General features: G+C 37.1%; 1 protein-coding gene across 1 annotated transcript in view; it reads left to right on the forward strand.

Moving 5' to 3' along the window:
• Window positions 1-20,774, forward strand: part of kat80 (katanin 80) — a 52,742-nt gene extending 31,968 nt beyond the window's left edge. The window contains exons 10-17 of the mRNA XM_071670239.1: window positions 2,011-2,188; window positions 10,088-10,201; window positions 11,110-11,235; window positions 12,154-12,580; window positions 14,234-14,511; window positions 15,996-16,070; window positions 17,001-17,120; window positions 17,477-20,774. Coding sequence (XP_071526340.1) covers window positions 2,011-2,188; window positions 10,088-10,201; window positions 11,110-11,235; window positions 12,154-12,580; window positions 14,234-14,511; window positions 15,996-16,070; window positions 17,001-17,120; window positions 17,477-17,609 — 1,451 coding nt within the window. The 3' untranslated portion in view covers window positions 17,610-20,774. The remainder of the gene's footprint in view (window positions 1-2,010; window positions 2,189-10,087; window positions 10,202-11,109; window positions 11,236-12,153; window positions 12,581-14,233; window positions 14,512-15,995; window positions 16,071-17,000; window positions 17,121-17,476) is intronic.
• The last annotated feature ends 996 nt before the right edge of the window (window positions 20,775-21,770 follow it).

Here is a 21,770-nt window from a genome sequence, read left to right on the forward strand (position 1 = left end):
TTGATAAATGTATGTGAATAATGGAACATATATAAATGGAAATTGTAACTTGCTATCAATGGACTGAACCAGGGCATGTGAAATGTCTGGGCTAAACCATGGAAAAGTCTGTGGGGCCTAGATGTGGATAGGGAGCTGTGGTTTCGGAGTTTTGCACATGACAGCTAGAGACTGAGTGTGAACAAATGTGGCCTTTTATGTCTGTTTTCTTGGCTACCTCGCTGAAGCAGGGAGGGGGGAATGCTATTTCATGTGTTGCGGGATGATGACAGGAATGGATGATGGCAGGAAGTATGAATATGTACATGTGTGTATATTTCATTTTTTTATTTATTACACTTTGTCGCTGTCTCCCGCATTAGCAAGGTAGCATAAGGAAACAGATAAAAGAATGGCCCAACCCACCCACATACACATGTATATACATACATGTCCACATGCACATATACATACCTATACATTTCAATGTATACATATATACACATGTACATAATTCATACATGCTGCCTTTATTCATTCTCCTCACCACCCCGCCACACATGGCAGCCTGAGTGATTAACATTTTTGCTATACAGATTAATTTACTTCCTGTTGCAGGAGTTCCATATATTGTTCATAGTCTTGCATCATATATTTCAGAAGAATGCTTTTTGGAGTAGTAAGACAAAAATTGATAGATTTCTTTTATATTTTGAAAAGTACTACTCTGAAGGTACACTCAAAATCTAGATTAGCCATATCTGGTGGCTTAAGCCTCACTACAGGAGAAATATACCCATCTGAAACTCACTTCCCAAGACATGCTGTCATGATTTCTCACATGCACTGGACACCTGTCTCTAACATTACAAGTACTGATGCAGCTTCCACATTAGATATACCAAACACCAACTCATTTGCCCTAAACTCATCCCACCAAGACAGGCACACATCACCCAGCTTCTGGAAGGGCCTGGCTTGAGGCAGAAGTAAAGAAAATATGTATATATTCTTAACAAAAGTGTACTATATATGATTATGATGATATATTAGAAAAGATTTCACTATTTTCTTGATTTTATTGAGGGAACATTTCTTTCATTTTAGAGTGATGTTACATGAAACTTTTTTAATTATCTGTTAATGACTCGGTTTAGTGCTGATATTACTGAATCTGTTTTTACTGATAGTGGTAATTGTAGTCACAGATTTAAACATTTATTATCTTAGATATTAGATAAGAAAAAGTGCATAAAGCTTTATCTGAACTTTTCATTTTAAGATTTGAATGTTTATTTTAAGATTTGAATGTAATCTTTTATGAGAGTGCTTTTTTGTTTCAAATTTTAGCCATTTGGATAATATTATATGTGTGACCTCGTTCATCACTGAAAGCAAGAGAACCTTCTCTGATAGGCATTTTATAATTACATTCAAGTGCATAGTAAAGTGGTATTAAAGTGTAGTGAGAAGAAATGAGATACAGCTGACATGGTAAGAATGTTTCATTCATCATGGTATTTTCAGAGATAGTCATATAATCACATGTAGATCTGAGTTATTATTTCTTGTCAGTCACCTGTGAATGCAAGAAAAGGCATAAATGCATACATTAATAGATAACTTTGTATACCCACCTCTCATAACACTGTTGCAGTGTATAAAGTGTTGATTATATCATTACAACTTAATTACACTTATATGCATCCCATCAAAGAAGCACCAAGTGGACTTTAATGCATAAAAAAAGATACTGAGTTGACTTTGTCATTAAGTTTGTTTGTAGGTTATCAGTAAAGTTATTTGCGTGATGTACTTGTAAGATCAAAGATCTTCACAGGTCCTTTGGAAAAATTTCAAATGTTGTCTTTTCTGCTATTTCTATAATGGTATGATATGACTATCTTATGCTTTTTGTGTAACCTTGATTATCTGAAAATTTTATGCCACTCATGACTTTGGTCACATGAACGAGTGTTTATTGACTGCATTGACTGAATGCTTTTTCCACTTGTACAATAATTGCTACAGATCCCTTGATGCCACAAGTAATGACAAGCCCAGATGTGATACGACCAGAACCAGTGAGACCTGTGCCTGCCACTGCGGCCAGACCCTCCACCCCCGAGACAGCACGAAGAGGCTCATCTCATGCTGTCTCACACCTTCCCCGGCCAATAGCCACCCCAAGGGATACAGCCACTCCCAGGTTTGTGTCAGATGGTTGTAATTTTTTTTCACAGGAAGTCTTTCTTTGCGTTTGTAGCACCTTGAAAAATTTGATGATTTAACTTTTGGCATCACTACAGATTTTGTATACATGTTTGCCTCTCCCACAAGGTAGCATCAGGGACAGATGAATAATGGCTCAATTTCCACACATCCACCTTTCAGCAGTCATGTATAATGTAACAAAACTCTTGGCTGCTTCACATGCCCCAGTTCAGCCCATTGATATTGCATTCCCCTTATTTACCACATTGATCCAATTCATTCTATCTCTTGCATGCCTCTTGCCTTTTGAATGTTCAGGCCTTGATACCATAAATCTTTCATTCCATCCTTTCATCTCATTGGTCTCTCTGCTTGCCTTGTTTCCTTTACTTTTTCTACAATAGATCTTCTAAGCCAGTCAGCCGTTACTCATCCTCTTTATATGTCTGAGCCATTTCAGCACACCCTGGTCAACTGTTTCAGCCAAACTGTGCATATTACCACATCTCTCTTATACACTATTATTCCCTTCATAATCAACCTACCTATCACCACCTTTTATTAGAGGCATTTCATCTTCAACATGTCCACCGTCTTCCTTTCTTTTACATAAAAAGCGCATGTTTACAACTCTTTTAGACCTCATATGCCTTCAGACACTCATTTCTGCTTCAACAGTCTTACCACCTTTATCATGAAGGAAACTAACAAATCCAAACATGTATGACACAGTCAAGCCTAACAGTAACACAGAAGAGTGTAAAGGACATAGGTGTGGTTTTGTTGGAAGTCATCACTTTTGATTAACCCCCAAAAGTAATTGTCTCTTTGCTGAAAATGTGATAAGGTGGATGAATAGAACTTTTGAAACAGTAGCAGTGATTACTTTTTGAAAAGAAAGGTACTCATCCACTTGGAGTAATGCTGAATCAGCTAGAAAATGGACAGGTCTTTCATTACCTGCGTTGATTGAACCAGATGACTAAACTGTTGATTTAAGTTCAGATATAATATTCTTTTTTTGAACACTAAAACATAGGAGTTCTCCTTTCGTGTTTTCTTCTTTCCATCTTTCAGGTAGGTCTACAAACATTTGAGGAGCTCAAAGTAATTTCTTTTCTTTCTTATTCTCCTGTTGTTTTTCATCCAAAATGGCCATGATTGGGGCATGTTTTTGCTGTGCCATGTTTGTTTTTCATAAAAAAAATTCTGCTAAGAGTTCATAGTGAGTAACTTTGGTATATATATATATCATATGTATTTTTAACAAAGCAGTTTATTGTATAATTGTTTTCTTTTATATCTTATTGCTCTTTGTGTCTTCATGAGGTATTGTCATGAATAGGCAAACAACAGCCTCACATCCTATGTACAGTCTATAACTAGCTATCATTATGATATACCAAAGCTGTTTTTCTTATTTTCATTTGATGGATTCATTGTTTATGAAGTTATGATCATTTGAATTGGTCAGAAGTTCAGTAACAAGTAACAAATCTTCAGTGTGCTTCTTTGGCATATTACAAATTTTGTGAACCAAACAGTTCTTTTTGTGCCTATGCATACCTTTTGAGACACACACACTCAAAAAAAGTAATCCTTAAAAGATTCAGAATAATTTTATTGTTAATCTTTTCCTTTATTATTTCCTTTTTCTTTACAGTAAATTTTCTTATCATTCTTAATACCCATCTCTTGCTTTTAACATCCTTAGGGTGGTACCCTCCATGATGGGAAGGATGGAACAACAGTCATAGAACTTTATTGTGACAGATGGATTGGTCTTTTCACATTGTAGTGTATCAGTGCAAATCAACACTTCTTAGTCAGAGGCTTGAAGCTTCATCTCATGAGATAAGAATGCAAACTTTGACCATTTTTATGTGAAACATGTACCTCTGTAATTTTTCCTCCTGAATTAGAAAAAATTCATTTTTCTCTATGATCTTGCTTCATGCACCAGTTGCAGATTTCACATTACTCTTTTTTTCATTCTTGTTGCATCATTTTTAGATATGAAAGGGTTGAGGAATTCAAAATGCTTCAGAGAGTAAGAGAATTTGCAGTCTTGTTTTAGTAGATACTCAGCTCATTCTTCTACTTTGAAGTATTCTATATACCACGAGATATATGAACTTCAACAAATCGTTTCTAAAATGCATTAATTGCATACATACATCTTACACAAAAAGGGCAGGGATTTGTAAATCTAGGATATGGTTCAAGTCTTGGCTTAGCATTTTGGGTTACTTTTTGTATTTGCAGCAGTTCTCTTGTTTGTCATCACTTTTTAACCCTGATTTTCTACTAATTTTGAGGGATTTAGCTTTAAGATCTTTCATATTGAGGAGCTGACTTCCAGTAAACAGTAGCTGTATTCATATTTTTGGCAAAATCTTCATGAGGTTTCATTCATAATCACCTTACTAGCACTTATTATATCTTAAGTCCAGCTAGCAGTGAGCTTTTTTAAATTCACAACATTCTTTTGAAATTTTTCTGAGGATCCCATTCTATATAACTTTTTTTGAGTTTGAATCAGCATTTGTGTCAGATTTGTAATCTCTATTTGTCATGGTTTATGTTGGCTGAAGGTTTTAGTCACCTGAACTTCTTTTTGTAGGTAATTTTTTTTTTTTTGATAATTTGTCCTGTTGTGTACTTTCATAAGCTTTCTTGCTTATAATTATGCTATTAGAATTTCCTTGTTGTTAAGAAAGATTCATAAATGAAGTATAGCCATTATATCACCTTTTAGGACTATCTGGACTTCATACTTTCTTGTGCAAGACAAACCAGCTGCTGGGCATGCAGCTGTTGATCTTATGGTATGCACCATAATAGCAGTGGTATGTTAATTCTCTGCAAAGCAATAATACTGCCGTTTGTTTAGTTTTCATGATCTGTAGTGGCATTTAACTTGTTCCTTCACATATCATCGTGTTAAATTCCATATTATATTCAGCTTGCAAAGTTGAATTGCCATTTAACTGATTATCCCAAAAACTATTTTCTCCCTATTCAAGGGTGATTTGAAAGAAATGTTAATGTGAAGTTAACTCTAAGTGGGAAGCTTGATTGAAAAATCCCATCACTCTGTGTGGAAGAAAAGCTTTCCATTACATGTTGGTAGAATGGATGGCAAAAGTATACGAAAATACTCAAGAAGTAACAACATAAGTACCTTTTGTGTTGACTGGGTGGAGTGCTGAGAAAGCAAGAGGAAGGGTGTACAGTGATGATAGGGGAGACCTTGGAGTTGTTTCTTTCTTTCTTTGAATTTAGATTAATATTCTATTCTTTCATACTTGAGCACAGGATTGGTTATCATTAACAGGAATATATTCAATAATATTACATTGTGCACATTAAATAAAGTGGAAGGAAGGGCTGTGCTGAGCACATCTGGGATGATCCTTCCTCACCTTGAGGTAAAGAGGGAAGGATATGATAGCCTTATTTTGTATCACAGTAATCTCATTTGTAACAGGGATATATTTTGGGATTTTTTGTTGCAAGTTGAGTCAGCAAAACTCAAGCAATTAGAAATCATTAAATAAGGGCGGTTATGTTCCTGAATAAAAGTTTACCGCATGTAATCCTAAAACCCTCAGACCTCCAAACCGCCCCTTGTACAAACACTTTATATCATAATGTCAAAATTAGCCAAAGTTCTTGAAAAACTGGTCCACAGCAGAATTAATCAACAGTCCCTCTATAGTTCACACTGCATGGCTTCAGACCCAGTCGCTTCACCACTAAACTGCACATGGACCTTACATGGGGGTTGGTCAGTAAAATGGGTACCTGGCTCAGGCTAGGTTATATATTTATTTATTTTGCTTTGTCGCTGTCTCCCGCGTTAGCAAGGTAGCGCAAGGAAACAGACGAAAGAAATGGCCCAACCCACCCACATACACATGTATATACATACACGTCCACACACGCAAATATACATACCTATACATCTCAATGTACTCATATGTATACACACACAGACATAAACATATATACACATGTACATAATTCATACTGTCTGCCTCTATTTATTCCCATCGCCATGCCACCTCACCACACATGGAATAACAACCCCCTCCCTCCTCATGTGTGCGGGGTAGTGCTAGGAAAAGACAACAAAGGCCACATTCGTTCACACTCAGTCTCTAGCTGTCATGTAATAATGCACTGAAACCACAGCTCCCTTTCCACATCCAGGCCCCACATAACTTTCCATGGTTTACCCCAGACGCTTCACATGCCCTGGTTCAATCCATTGACAGCACGTCGACCCCGATATACCACATCGTTCCAGTTCACTCTATTCCTTGCCCGCCTTTCACCCTCCTGCATGTTCAGGCCCCGATCACTCAAAATCTTTTTCACTCCATCTTTCCACCTCCAATTTGGTCTCCCACTTCTCCTCGTTCCCTCCACCCCTGACACATATATCCTCTTTGTCAATCTTTCCTCACTCATTCTCTCCATGTGACCAAACCATTTCAAAACACCCTCTTCTGCTCTCTCAACCATACTCTTTTTATATCCACACATCTCTCTCACCCTTACATTACTGACTCGATCAAAACACCTCACACCACATATTGACCTCAAACATCTCATTTACAGCACATTCACCCTCCTGCGCACAACTCTATCCATAGCCCACCCCTCGCAACCATACAACATTGTTGGAACCACTATTCCTTCAAACATACCCATTTTTGCTTTCCGAGATAATGTTCTCGACTTCCAAACATTCTTCAAGGCTCCCAGAATTTTCGCCCCCTCCCCCACCCTATGATTCACTTCCGCTTCCATGGTTCCATCTGCTGCCAGATCCTTTCCCAGATATCTAAAACACTTCACTTCCTCCAGTTTTTCTCCATTCGAACTTATCTCCAAATTGACTTGACCCTCAACCCTACTGTACCTAATAACCTTGCTCTTGTTTACGTTTACTCTTAACTTTCTTCTTTCACACACTTTACTAAACTCAGTCACCAGCTTCTGCAGTTTCTCACATGAATCAGCCACCAGCGCTGTATCATCAGCGAACAACAACTGACTCACTTCCCAAGCTCTCTCATCCACAACAGACTGCATACTTGCCCCTCTTTCCAAAACTCTTGCATTTACCTCCCTAACAACCCCATCCATAAACAAATTAAACAACCATGGAGACATCACACACCCCTGCCGCAAACCTACATTCACTGAGAATCAATCACTTTCCTCTCTTCCTACACGTACACATGCCTTACATCCTCGATAAAAACTTTTCACTGCTTCTAACAACTTGCCTCCCACACCATATATTCTTAATACCTTCCACAGAGCATCTCTGTCAACTCTATCATATGCCTTCTCCAGATCCATAAATGCTACATACAAATCCATTTGCTTTTCTAAGTATTTCTCATATATTCTTCAAAGCAAACACCTGATCCACACATCCTCTACCACTTCTGAAACCACACTGCTCTTCCCCAATCTGATGCTCTGTACATGCCATCACCCTCTCAATCAATACCCTCCCATATAATTTCCCAGGCTAGGTTATATTTTATATATATATTTTTTTCATACTATTCACCATTTCCCGCGTTAGTGAGGTAGCGTTAAGAACAGAGGACTGGGCCTTTGAGTGTATATCCTTACCTGGCCATCCGCTCCCTCCCCTTTTAGTCGCCTTCTATGACACGCAGGGAATACGTGAGAAGTATTCTTTCTCCCCTATCCCCAGGGATAATACACCTACGTATACATACATATATACATACATATGTACATATTCATACTTGCTCACCTTCATCTTTTCCCAACACTAGCCTGGCCCACAGGAAAAAGCATCACCGCTCCCTTTGTCAGTGAGGTAGAGCACGAAGAAAGGCCACATCCACTCATATTCATAAACACAGTATCATGTGTAATGCACCTTGACCTTAACTTCCTATCCACATTCATGCCCCACAGACCTTTCTATTAATTTTACAATATCTTATCCCAGTAGGCCCTTTGGTTGCTTATTGTACCTATCTGATCATGATAAAATATTTATTTTATTTATTATACTTTGTCGCTGTCTCCCGTGTTAGCGAGGTAGCGCAAGGAAACAGACGAAAGAATGGCCCTAACCCATCCACATACACATGTATATACACACACACGTCCATACACGCACATATACATACCTATACATCTCAACGTATACATATATATACACACTCAGACATATACATATATGCACATGAACATAATTCATACTGTCTGCTCTTATTCATTCCTGTCGCCACCCTGCCACACAGGAAATAGACCCCCCTACAGCGAGGTTGCACCAGGGAAAAAAAAAAAAAAAAAAAAAAAAAAAGGCCACATTCGCTCACACAATCTTGAAGGTTTACTCCAGACGCTTCACATGCCTTGGTTCAGTCCATTGACAGCACGTCGGCCCTTGTGTACCACATTGTTCCAATTCACTCTATTTCTTGCATGCCTCACGCTCCTGTATGCTCAGGTCCTGGTCGCTCAAAATCTTTTTCACTCCATCCTTCCACCTCCAATATGGTCTCCCACTTCTTGTTCCCTCCACCTCTGACACATATATCCTCTTTGTCTGTCTTTCCTCACTCATTCCTTCCCTATGTCCAAACCATTTCATACATGCTTGCCATTTTCTTCTTGAGCGAGGTAGTGTCAAGAACAGATGACAGCCTCCTTGATGTGTTTTCTCTTTTGGAAAGTAGTAAAGGAAGGGAGGATTTCTAGCCACCCACAGATCTATAGGTTTCCCTTCCAGCACTAAGAACTACAACATTCTCATCTGTATGTTATGAACACTCTTCATATCCCTTCTTTGATGTCTTCACATCATAATGACCACTGCTGTTTGGGGAAGGCCTCAAGCCACATGTTAATCCAAGTTTCGATTGCTGTTGTGGATGTAAAATGGCACATGATCATCCTTTTTCTGTTGCTGCAATACATTTTGCTTCATTTTAGGCTTTACTATCCTACTTTCTGGCTTCATATGGTATGGGGTAATGAGCAAGTCTCCCTTCTTGCAGAAAATGCTTTGTTGGGATCAGATTTGGGTAAAGTTGTAGTTTGGTACTGCCATGAATTTAAGTGTAGAGTACCATGGACTTTCTTCTAGAATAGAGTATAGATAGCAGCATATGTTAAAATTAGAGGAATTTTATTGGGATCAGTTTTTTTTATACTGTGATCACTAATGTTGATAGTGGGGAGGACACTGAAGATTAGGGAAAATATGGGGTCAGATAATGTAAAAGTATGCGAAAATTTTGTATTTATCAACAGAACTTATGGAAACATCACCTAACTTCCCTAAGCAGCTGATATTTACCTTATTTGTGATGTTATTTTAGAAATGTGTGATTGTTATGGTCTTTTGCGTCTATCGTGACACTTTGTTTGCTCGTGTACAAAGAAAATGAATGCCTTTAAATGCATGAATGCATTCTAACATACATTCTCCACCATGTAGTACAATGCTGCAGACAATAACATTAATGTATTTTGACTATGCAAATGAAAATTAAGGTGAATCTCAGCCCTAAATTGAAGTTAAGTTGGGTTTTCATAGGTTCTGTTCACTGTATTTTGGAAGTGTTTTACTTTCACTTACTTAAACTAACCCAGTAATATCCCCAATGTTAGCCCTCCCCTTTGTTGAATTATTTAAAGCTGTAGGTAAAAAAATTGCTGTCTCATTCTCACCAGCATTTTTCTGACCTCTATGCAATATATTACCATTGAAAAAGAAAAGTCTGAAGTCCCACAGTGAGATTCATGGGAAGTCTAAACTGCAACTTTTCCCTGAACTGTTTATTATTGTCCTTCAGAAGTTGTTTTATTGTTGTTGTGCCCATAGATATGATAATGGTAACCAGCCACAGACGCCTCCCTCAAATTCCACAAGTTTTCCAAGTCTGCACGAAAGACGCAGCTCTACCCAGGAACAGTCTACATATTCCTCCCCTCACAGGTAATAGCGTTTACCTCTGCATAGCGTACGGGGGCATATTCATGGACTCCTTCCTGTACACTCGTTTTTATGTACCCGTGCCCTTGAGCATAGTTGTGGAAAATCCTCTTTTCATAGAGAAGTGAATGAAGTAGGCTTCTGTAGATGTATTTTAGATGTTTTCATTTGATGTTGAAACTGTGGCTGAATTATGGTTATTTTAGGCTTTTAGTAGAACTCGTAATTTTTAAGAATGACTCTGATGCCCCTTCCTAAATCCAATTGGAAATCAGTAGTAAATCTCTTTGGTAGATTGTGGTGGTATCTGTGTTTATCCTGGTATAGATGCACTTTCACTAGCAATTTCTATCATTTGCAGTGATAGGCCTGGTTTGTGTTTGTGTATATTTAAGTGCATGTGTTTAAATGGTGCCTTAACATTTCTTGTCTCCTGCCAGCTGTAGCCTTTCCCTTCTCATACATGCACTATCTTTGATCCCCCTCTACATGTATTGCAACTCATTTCACTTGTGTACATCGCCCATTTCTTCTGTGTAACCTTGTTTTCTACATATATTCTTACACATCTTATTTGTCTGTATCATTTAATCCTTCTGCTTCTCATTAAGTTTTTCCACATGGACATTTACTCCCCACAGTTATCAATATCATTAATTTCTTCTGTCTGATCTCGGATGTTGTACCGCATGCACTCCTACGTGCCCCAAATTATAAGTGTCACTCAGTTCTTTTACCTGATCTCACGTGCTGCATGTACATGTAATTGCCCCGTTTGTTTTTATTATTAGGTGCTTCCACCTTACTTTTTTATTATTTCAAATATATTGTATCTCCTCTCTCTACTACAGTGTTGTCAGATATTTTGCTTGCATATACCACCCATGAACTGAATTATCTTATTCACTTAGGGACTATTCGCTAAGTGGCAGTGCTAGTCCAAATTTGAGTCAACCATACAGAGCTCGTGCTGTCTCAGAAAGTAGAAGAGACACAAGAGAAGCATCTGGTGCACCCTTTGAAGCTGAAGGAAACAGGTGGGTGCTGGTGTCTTGTATCTGTCCTTTTTTTTCTTCTGCTGTGTGGATTAGATTAAGATCAGATACAGATATGGGTGATATATCAGTTGTAATAGATTTTCATTGTATTAGATAAATTCCAGTAACTTTATTTGAAGTTTCTTTTTCATTTCTTGTCTGCTTGAATTGAAGTTTAAATGTAAAGGAAATATTTAGATGCTTATTTTGAAATATATGATAAACCATTAAGATATAGTTATATAAAAGTAAAACAAAACTTACTTGGTCAGGAAAGAACTTCATAATGCAAAAAAGTGGGGTAATAGACAGTGGATATTGAATTATGTGGTTGTTTCTTATGGGAGGTTGTATGTGAAGCAGCTTAGAATGCAGCTGGTTGAATATTAAAAAGGATTGTTCCAGGTTCAGAATTTTAATACTGTTAAAAGATCTTTATGGAGGAATGTCTTATATTTAATCCGAGTAATTCATTCCTTGTGATAAGCCATGATTTCTACTTCATGATTACATTCATATGCTTGTGTTTAGTAGTCTTGCTGATTGGTATTTTCCTTTTACCCGTGTTGATCTTTTGAATTGACATTTAATTCATGACTGATTTATGTAGAACTACCATTTTGTTTAATATTCCACTGAAAGCACACACAAAATAACCAAAATATCAAGATCAACATTGTATTATCTGCTAAAATTAGTTTGCCGTCATTTTCGTATATTTATTATCTAATGCTCAAAAGTCAGTCCATTAACATCCTGATGTTGCTGATGCCATTAGTGGAGAATGTAGAAAATATCCCAAGACAAAGTGAGCAAAATGATTAGTGAAAATCAGTGAAATTGTGGGTTGCAACTGGAGTTTGCCAGTGAAGACAATAGTAATAGAGTATTATTGTAAAATCTTCAATCCATTTGCAGATATCACATCCGACACAGTCCATCAGAGCCTCATTTGGTTAGACAGTCATCATCCCCAGGCCCCCCAGCCTCCTCACCAGCTTACCATGACTCAGCCCCAAGCTTACCACAGCTGGCACGGCCTGACCTCACGAATTTAAGTCGAACACAAGCTTCATCAAAACCAGATCTCACTTCACACTCTAAGCCAATGGATCGGCCAGCCCTTGTCAGGCCTACACCACGTTCTCATGGACCTCAGAGCCCAGATGTGTCATACATTGGTACACCAAAACCAACTAGTCCTGAGATTTCATATATGGGCACACCGAAAGAACCACCTGATTATGGGTACCGTCAGGATGGCATGAGAGAAATAGATTATTCCTCAGCATTTACATCCATATCATCTGATAAGGGGACCATAAACTTTGATGACTTTTTACCAGTAAGTATCACTATCTGTATTATAAAGTTTACCAGTATCACTATCTTCACAAGTATACCAGTAAGTTTCACTAACTTATAAGTTCTTATATGATGACCACATCATAAACAGTGAGATGCCCCTTCCTTTGGATATTGTAGAAATTACAGGTTAAAAAAATTCATGAGAATTTGTTTCATATTTATTCGGTATTTGTTGGCTAGAGTGAAGTGTTATTGATATAATGATGTTATCATTTTAAATATAGAAGGCTTTCATTGTATTATGTTCCAATTCTGGAACAAAATGTATTGTTGCTTGAAAAATTCCCTAAAAATGTTTGGGTAATATTGCTTGTAAGGCTAGTTTCAGAACCACACTATAAGGGCTTTTTTCATATTGATAAGATTGTTTGGGGGTCATTAAGTCTTGTAATTATGTATTTAAATGATTGTATCATTTGCTTCCTTCTTCTGTTTCCCCTTTTAGAAAGTTAAATAAATAAGTAGATAAATAGTGTATATATATGTATACGTTGAGATGTATAGGTATGTAAATGTACGTGTATGTATATACATGTGTATGTGGGTGGGTTAGGCCATTCTTTCGTCTGTTTCCTTGAGCTACCTCGCTAATGCGGGAGACAGCGACAAAGTAAAAAAAAAAAAGAAAAAAATAAATAATTTGCTTCATATTTATTTGGAATCTGTAAGCCAGAGGAAGCATTATGATATTTTTTACATTGTTTCAAGTATATAAGCCTTTCATTATATTATACTCCAGTTGTGAAACAAAACTTTTTGGCCTGAAATTTTTTTTTTTTTCTTGGAAAATAGATGTTTCAAAACCTTAGGATAAGGTCTACTTTTCAGGTTGAATACAATACTGGGCCAGAAATATTGTTTAGGAGCCATTAAGTCATGCAACTGAGCATTTATCATGATGACAGTATATCATGATAATTTGCTTCATATTTATATTGTGTCTGCTGGCCACAGGAAGCATTACAACATAAATTACATTTTCATTTCAAGTATTGTATGTAGCATGTGGTAGGTAGCCAATGACTAGGTAGGTACATTACCTGTAATACCAGCCTAGGTATCAGAAGAGTTAGTGGTGGCTTCGTAGTGAGTCGCCACTTCAGTGGTTGTCAAGTTGCACTTCTGTAACCCAGGTAGCTGTCTTTTCTTTATGCCTCACTAATATGTGGACTATGGGCATTCTGTTTATAAACACACAATCTCACCTTGTCACACACAACACTTGAAAGCACTTAACACACAAGCTCATTCATTGTAACTTGATTTTCCTGCGGTAAGCACTGTGTGCTAGCTCAGCTTTTAGGCTAAAATGGTAGGAGCAGTGAATAGAAGTAGTATTGTTTCAATTTCATTAGGTGCATGCTATCCAATGCAAAGATGGGTTATAGGCAAATCCCATTTCAGAAGGAAGATATTTAAACTTTAAAAACATTCTGAATTTAAATTTTGTTGGGTTAGTAACACTACCTCGCTAGTGCGGGAAATGGCAAATAGTATGAAAGAAAGAAGTAATATAATTACCAGTTTTGTGCCCAGAGTACATAACTGACACTAGCAAGTCTTTGCAGAGATCGTTGTATATTGGGTCATAATAATTTTGCATTATGATGTCCTTTTTTTTTTTTAACAGAATAAACTTGGCAGCTTGGGCCTGGATGGTAGCTCCAACACCAATGGAAGTGGTCTAACAGGCATTGCAGGCAATGAAATGTCTGAACAAGAAGTGTTGAATAGTATCATGCGCGGTCATTCCTCAATGATGTCTGTCCTAACTGCTCGGGCAAGAGGGTTGCAGGTAACACACAAGTTATGGCAAACCAAGGATCTTAAGACAGCTGTGGATCATGCATTAAATACTGGTGACCAGGCACTTCTTGTTGATCTTTTGGGCATCATCAATCTTAGACCGTAAGTTCTAGTCAAAATATTTGTTGTTTTTTAGTAAGGTCACCAACTTATAAATATTACCAAACCAACTTAGGATGAGTGAGGAAAGATTAACCAAGAGGATATATGTGTCGGAGGTGGAGGGAACAAGGAGAAGAGGGAGACCAAATTGGAGGTGGAAAGATGGAGTGAAAAAGATTTTGTGTGATCGGGGCCTGAACATGCAGGAGGGTGAAAGGAGGGCAAGGAATAGAGTGAATTGGAGCGATGTGGTATACCGGGGTTGACGTGCTGTCAGTGGATTGAATCAAGGCATGTGAAGCGTCTGGGGTAAACCATGGAAAGCTGTGTAGGTATGTATATTTGCGTGTGTGGACGTATGTATATACATGTGTATGGGGGGGGGTTGGGCCATTTCTTTCGTCTGTTTCCTTGCGCTACCTCGCAAACGCGGGAGACAGCGACAAAGTATAATAAAAAAAAAAAATAACTTAGAAATACTTAACATATTTTGCATCCTTTTCATTTTCTAGATTGGGACTCTTTTAGAGTTGATGGTAGAAACTATAATGTTTAATTGACCACAATACATATAGAACTGAAAAATGACAGCATATTAAGTGAACTGATTTTTTACAGATTTTATGATTCCGGTGAATAAGAGCAAGGTTATTAGGTTCAATAGGGTTGAGGGACAACTTAATTGGGAGGTAAGTTTGAATGGAGAAAATGAAGTGTTTTAGACATCTGGGAGTGGATATAGCAGTGGATGGAACAAGTGTAAGTGAGTCACGGGGTGGGGGGAGGGGAAAAGGTTCTGGAATTGAAGAACGTGTGGAAGGCGAGAACGTTATCTCGAGCAAAAATGGGTATGTTTGAAGGAATGTTATATCGTTGCGAGGCATGGGCTATAGATAGGGTTGTGCAGAGGAGGGTTGATGTGTTGGAAATGAAATGTTTGAGGACAGTATGTGGTGTGAGGGGGTTTGATTGAGCAAGTAATGAAAGGTAAGAGAGAGGTGTGGTAATAAAAAGTGTGGTTGAGAGAGCAGAAGAGGGTGTGTTGAAATGGTTTGGTCACATGGAGAGAATGAGTGAGGAAAGATTGACAAAGGATATGTGTTTCAGAGGTAGAGGGAACAATGAGAAGTGGGAAACCAAATTGAAGGTGGAAGGATGGAGTAAAAAAGATTTTGAGCAATTGGCTTATCTGCTTGAGATCATTTTATGATAGTGCAGTTTAATTGAAGAACTTCTGACTCTAGGAGTCCATCCTTTCCCTGCTACTTATGGTAATAATGCCTTGAAGCTGTAAGGAACCCTGGAGAACAAGTCCTTTTGGGTTATAAAATAATAATGTACATATTTATAGCTTCTGATAGAAGTATAACCTTGAAAGTGTTGGAGTGCCATTAAAAGGGGCTCTGGAGTCACATAATTTTAATAACTTGTATATAGATTTTTTGTTTATTTATGTTTTTTGATTTAACAATGTTCTTTTTCAGGTCAATATGGAATCTGGACTTACTGACAGCTCTACTCCCTCCAGTCAATTTACTGTTGCAGAGTAAATATGAAACGTGAGTCTTGTTGATTACCTTCATTTTATCTTCAGTTTAAAATTATAGCTATACAATTTAACTTTAATATTGCCTAGAAATATTGTGCTGCTTATGGAAGCCAACTTAATTCATGGGTAAGTTTTGTATTTTCATCGTGACTTTTACAGTAATGCCATATGATGACTGTGAATTGCAAGAATATTAGCAGTTTGAAGCATTGCCGAGAAATGTGTTCAAAATTGAGAACTGTATAATTTTATTTACATCTGGCAGAAACAATAGAATCTTTACCATTTCAATGTCAGTTTAGCGTTTCACATATGAAATACTTTTCATTTCCTTCACAGCTGTTATACAATTCCAGATACATTTAATGTGACAAATCTCTTTTTGTTAGGTAGTCGACTAATAATAATACTTGAAATTTTAAATGCTTAGTAAGTGTTACAACTCTCTTAGGGGACTAGCTCTTGAATTTAGCCTGTAAAATACACATTTTCTTAATTCTGCTGATCACACACTAATGCAACCCCCTTTCCAGCCCAGACAATACCTAACGAAACTGACTTTGGCTTGGACCTTTAGTTCCTTTGTTCATCTTGATAGATGTTAGACCTGTACTCTTGTTATTTTGGAATTTTGGTGATAGAAAAATGATTTGTTTGAAGCTGTCTTTGTTTCTCTCCCTCTTCACCATCCCATCCCCATTCACTATGTTGGGGCTGGTATTGTATATGAAAGCACTTGCTTTATTTATTTCAAAAGATTTGCTTTAGTGTTGTATATCCATCATTTATCTTATCAATCTGTCTTGCGCATAACCAGTGATCTAAATTGTTGTTGTGAACATTATAACCAATTATCCTATATTTAAGATGGTATAGTTTAAGTAATACTTTAATTCTTTTATATTGAAAAAATACTTAAATTTTCATTATATATCCACAGTTATGTTACCACTGGTTGCCATGCCTTGAAACTTATGATCAAGAATTTTGCAGTCATGATAAAATCAAACATGTCTGGCCCAATACACACTGTTGGAGTTGACATATCAAGAGAAGAACGGTAAGTGGAGATACTGTTCTCCTGAAGTTGCTATTGACTATTCTTTAAGAAAAAAAAATCATAGCAAAATTTTCAAGCATACCAGTTTGTCTTCCAAGTTTGAATACCTTGTTTGTGCAAATTGAAGTTGTCTTGTACAGTGCAGACTTCAAACTACTTTTTTTTTGCAATAATACTGGTAGGGCACATGAGCTTATCACTTTTTCCATTGCAAAATTTCATTATTTTGATATAACATGTAAAATTTTCATTTTGTGATGGTATGTTATTCTATATATTAGTATTCATTGCATAATGCTTTTTTATATTTTTCTTCTAACATCATGGCTGATTTTATACAATGGATCTTCTCTTAGGTACAACAAATGCATTGAGTGCTACAACCACATGATGTCCATACGAGCCTTCCTTCTAAAGCGGCAGACAGTTCCTGGCAAATTGGGACATATGTATAGGGAGTTGGTTATTCTCATGCAAGCCTTTGAATAGTGCTGATGTGTTTTGCTGCATTTGTGTAAAACCAAAATAGAAAAAGAAAAAATTTGAATCAGCAGGAAGATCAAATGTAATTTGAAACACCATATGACATTTGATGTAGGAAAAATTAATTAGACTTTTTTCTTTTAAGAAATAAATGATATGAATAACAGAGAATACAATGTACAAGTTGACATGTTATTCTCTTGGTATGAAAAGCTTATTACCACATAAAAAGTTTCAGTTGAGCAAATGCATGGGATCCTCAAATAGGGGTTAAACACTGATGCAATTGGTGTTCACCTATGAGTGTACTGCTGCCTCATAGTTCCCTGCTGCTGTGCTGTAAATATGAAAATAGGTGCTTTTAAACTTTATTAAATGTATGTGAAGAAAAGCAATGTTGGTTCAACACAAAGGGACGGCAATGAACAACACTGATGAATTTGTGATTATTAAGTTAATAATGTGATGGGGTCATCCACAATGGGTCTTCATCTTTTGGATGATTTTTTTGCTGCCTGCAGTACAGTGGTAGCAAGGAAGTTTAGTAATTTTTCATATAAACTTTGTGCCTTCTCATTTCGTACTCATCTCTGCCTGTATGTGATAGTGCAGAATAGTAGTCATATGCAATATCAAGGTATCTTAGACAGGCCAGAAGTATTTCCGGATGGTGTTATTTTCTGGATCTCCAGCGAGTGTGCCGGTGTGATAACTTTAATTTTGTTGGGATGGTATATTATCATTCTTTATTATGTAATTATAAGAGACTCATTTGGTTGCCAGATTAGCAATTTGAGCTTTAGATTCCCCTCTTCCCATTAATGAAGTGGGTACCACTAATGGTTCACATTCCCAGGAGTCTGGCAGATCTCTCATATGTTACTCATAATGACATAAATAGAGCTGGTCACACTGCCCTCCTGACCATTACTGAGCTGAGTCCTTCTCGTCTGAAGGTTTCTGCTCAGTGTCAACCACTGTAAAGGAATCACTTTGTTAGTTTTTAGGCAAAATTATTTTTTTCCTTTTTTCTTTGAATACAGTAACACAAACCAATTATAGTAGCTTGCTGGTAATAGCATGACCATTTTTCAGAGAGAAGGACTTTGTAGCCACTGGTAAAGTAGGATTTAACACCTGAGCTTTCAAGGCCATTGCATTGTATTGCCCCCACAAAAAAGAAAAAACAAAGGTATGTTTATGTTTTCAGCCCTCCAAGAAATAGGGTTGACCAGTTGATAGGGTGACCCAGTATGTGCTTGCTCTCTCTGGTCATGAAAAACAGAAAGAAAATCAGGGTTGGTGCAAAAATTTATTGTAATTTGTATGACTAAAAACAAACATATTTTTGGCCTTGTAAGTCTAGAAATATCAACCAGTAAGCCACTAGTATCTCAGGTTATGATTGAATGAACAGTGTCATTACCTGGTGTTGTAATCAGGATTTGAACCTTCCTTGTAACATATCCCAGCTGTAATGAATATATTGGTGACGTAGGAATGACAAGCGAGTTGTTCCTTGCTGTTGTGAAGCTACGTTGCCTGCCTTGCTTTCTAGTCTTGGCCAAAAATTTGAACCATGAGCATAAGTAAAATCTACCTGCCAGGCTTTGTGAGGTTTTTGTAAGGAGCAAGTTCTGCTTGAATCTCCTTAATCTCATATTTTTGCTCAAATTATGGAGATTATATGTTGGTACACTCTAACCCTAGAATTTCTGATAGGGTCAAGTGCCAAAAAGCAGTAACCAGTTATGTATAAACATATGAGAAGTTGGATTTTCTGCATTAAAATGCCTGAACCTGTCAATCTTGGTTATTCAAAGATTTTCTTGTTGGATGTATGGTTAGCACAGTAGATTTCCAAAAACAAAGGTATCTTGTGTCATTGATTTAGAAATGATACTCATATATTCAAAGATTGGCCTCAGGCTGTTTTAACTATTTAAATACCAGCTTGACTTAAAAATGAATCAGAGCATGTGGAGAGAAACAATCTCTAGCAAGAGATGCCAGTGTAGGTGCGCCAGCCCTGGGGTTTACTAAAGGTGCATGTAATGCTCGCTTTCAGCCATTTATTTATGCAATCAGCAGTCGTGTGCCTTGGAGGGTTTTATAAGTGCTATTTTATATATATATATACATATATTGTAAATCAGTGACTGAATCTGGGTGGGTGGTAATTTAGGCATTCCTGTAGAAAAACAAACTTCATTTAACCCACTTAATATATAAATGGAGTGAAAAAAGTTAGAGTCAGTTTCTAGTTATATTTGCTACAGAGATGCCTACCCTTCCTAGTACCACTAAATGTTTAGTCTTATATAGAGAGTATATAGAAGTTTCAGCCATTGCTTAAGAAGATTAAGTTCTCTTTTAAGTGAGAAATTAACCACACCAATGTAAATTCTCTAATTCATATGTCTTGCAGAGATAGATATAATTGTTTTGCAGTTCAGGAATCTCATGTTCAATACAGGTAACCTGTAATTCCATCCATCTGATGAAATGTTTTAGCTTTACAAACCCTCCAGTCGTAACCAAACTGGAGACTGCGTGACTGCTGATCACGCTGCATATACCAACTAAGGTGTCTGGCAAAAAAAAACCTAACTTAAGCCCATTCCAAAGTTAACAAAATGTCTTTTAACCAAATAAGTTAGTATTAGTTTTTTTTAACCCTAGTGATGGCTGTGTTAAGGGTCATGTTAATTTTAAATCTTTACTATTGATTTTGTATGAAGGGGGTTTTGATCATCGCTTCAGTTTTGTATTGTTATGTGGTTGCAGATGCCTCAGTATTGGTGCTCATAATAACTGTAACTAACTAGATCTCAAAATATTGTTTTATTTGCTTCAAGGATAATTTTCTTTGACATGCTTTCTAATATCGTCTCTCCTACAAATGGTTAAGTACATATTGTGGAATGACCTTTGTTTGTGTTTCATTGGAAAACAAATTTCATCATACACATCCACCTTTTCTCTAAATGGTGAATCTTGGAATCATTTAATGAAAAACGACAATAATAGTGATTGATTTTAGTGTTAATAGGTCTGCCTGATTTATCAGTCATATTGATGACAAATTATGGAAGAAGTATTTATACTGTAAATAGTTAACGATATGGTGTAAATAATTTGTGATAATAAAAATATTGTTAATTTATATAATGTATTTTCAATTCCCTTTCTGATTTAACCACAATGCACACACACAAAACTAGTATGACCTCCCAGAAAGGGTAGTGAGTGGTGGGATGAAGTAAAGCGAAAAGAGAGGAAAGAGTGCAAATAAATGGAAAATATATAAAAGAAAGCATCAGGAGTTCAAGAGAAAGGTACAAGGGATGAAAATGAGAGTTCGGATGAGAGTATCATTAAACTTAAGGGAGAATAAAAAGATGTTTTAGAAGGAGGTAAATAATGTAAGACAAGGTCAAATGGGAACATCAGTGAAGGGGGCAAGTGGGGAAAGTAATAACAGGTAGTGATGAAGCAAGGAGATAGAGTGAGTATTTTGAAGGTGTTCGATGACAGAGAGGCAGATATAGTGTTTTTGTAGGGGTGGTTTGTGAAGTGAGAGGATCAAGGAGAATGGTTTGGTTAAAAGAGAGGAGGTAGTAAAAGCTTTGTGGAAGTTGAAATCCGGCAAGGTGGCGGGTATGAATGGCAAGGCAGTAGAATTTAATAAGGGTGTGACTGTTTTTGATTGGTTGGTAAGGATATTCAATGTCTGTATGGATCATGGTGAAGTACCTGAGGACTGGCAGAATGCATGCATAGAGCCATTGTACAAAGGCAAAGGGGATAAAGACAAGTGTTCAAATGTTGAGTATTCCTGGGAAAATATATGGGAGGGTATTGATTGAGAAGGTCAATGCATGTACAGAGTATCAGATTGAGGAAGAGCAGTGTGGTTTCAGAAGTGGTAGAGAATGTGTGGATCAGGTGTCTGCTCTGAAGAATGTGTGAGAAATACTTAGAAAAACATGGATTTGTATGAAGCATTTATGGATCTGGAGAAGGCATATGATAGAGTTGATAGAGATGCTTTGTGGAAGGTCTTAAGAGTATACGGTGTGGAAGGTAAGTTGCTAGAAGCAGTGAAAAGACTTTACCAAGGATGAGGCATGTGTACGAGTAGGAAGAGAGGAGAGTGACTGGTTC

Source organism: Panulirus ornatus, chromosome 15 (genome assembly GCF_036320965.1).
Source record: "Panulirus ornatus isolate Po-2019 chromosome 15, ASM3632096v1, whole genome shotgun sequence".
Taxonomy (NCBI): Eukaryota; Metazoa; Arthropoda; class Malacostraca; order Decapoda; family Palinuridae; genus Panulirus; species Panulirus ornatus.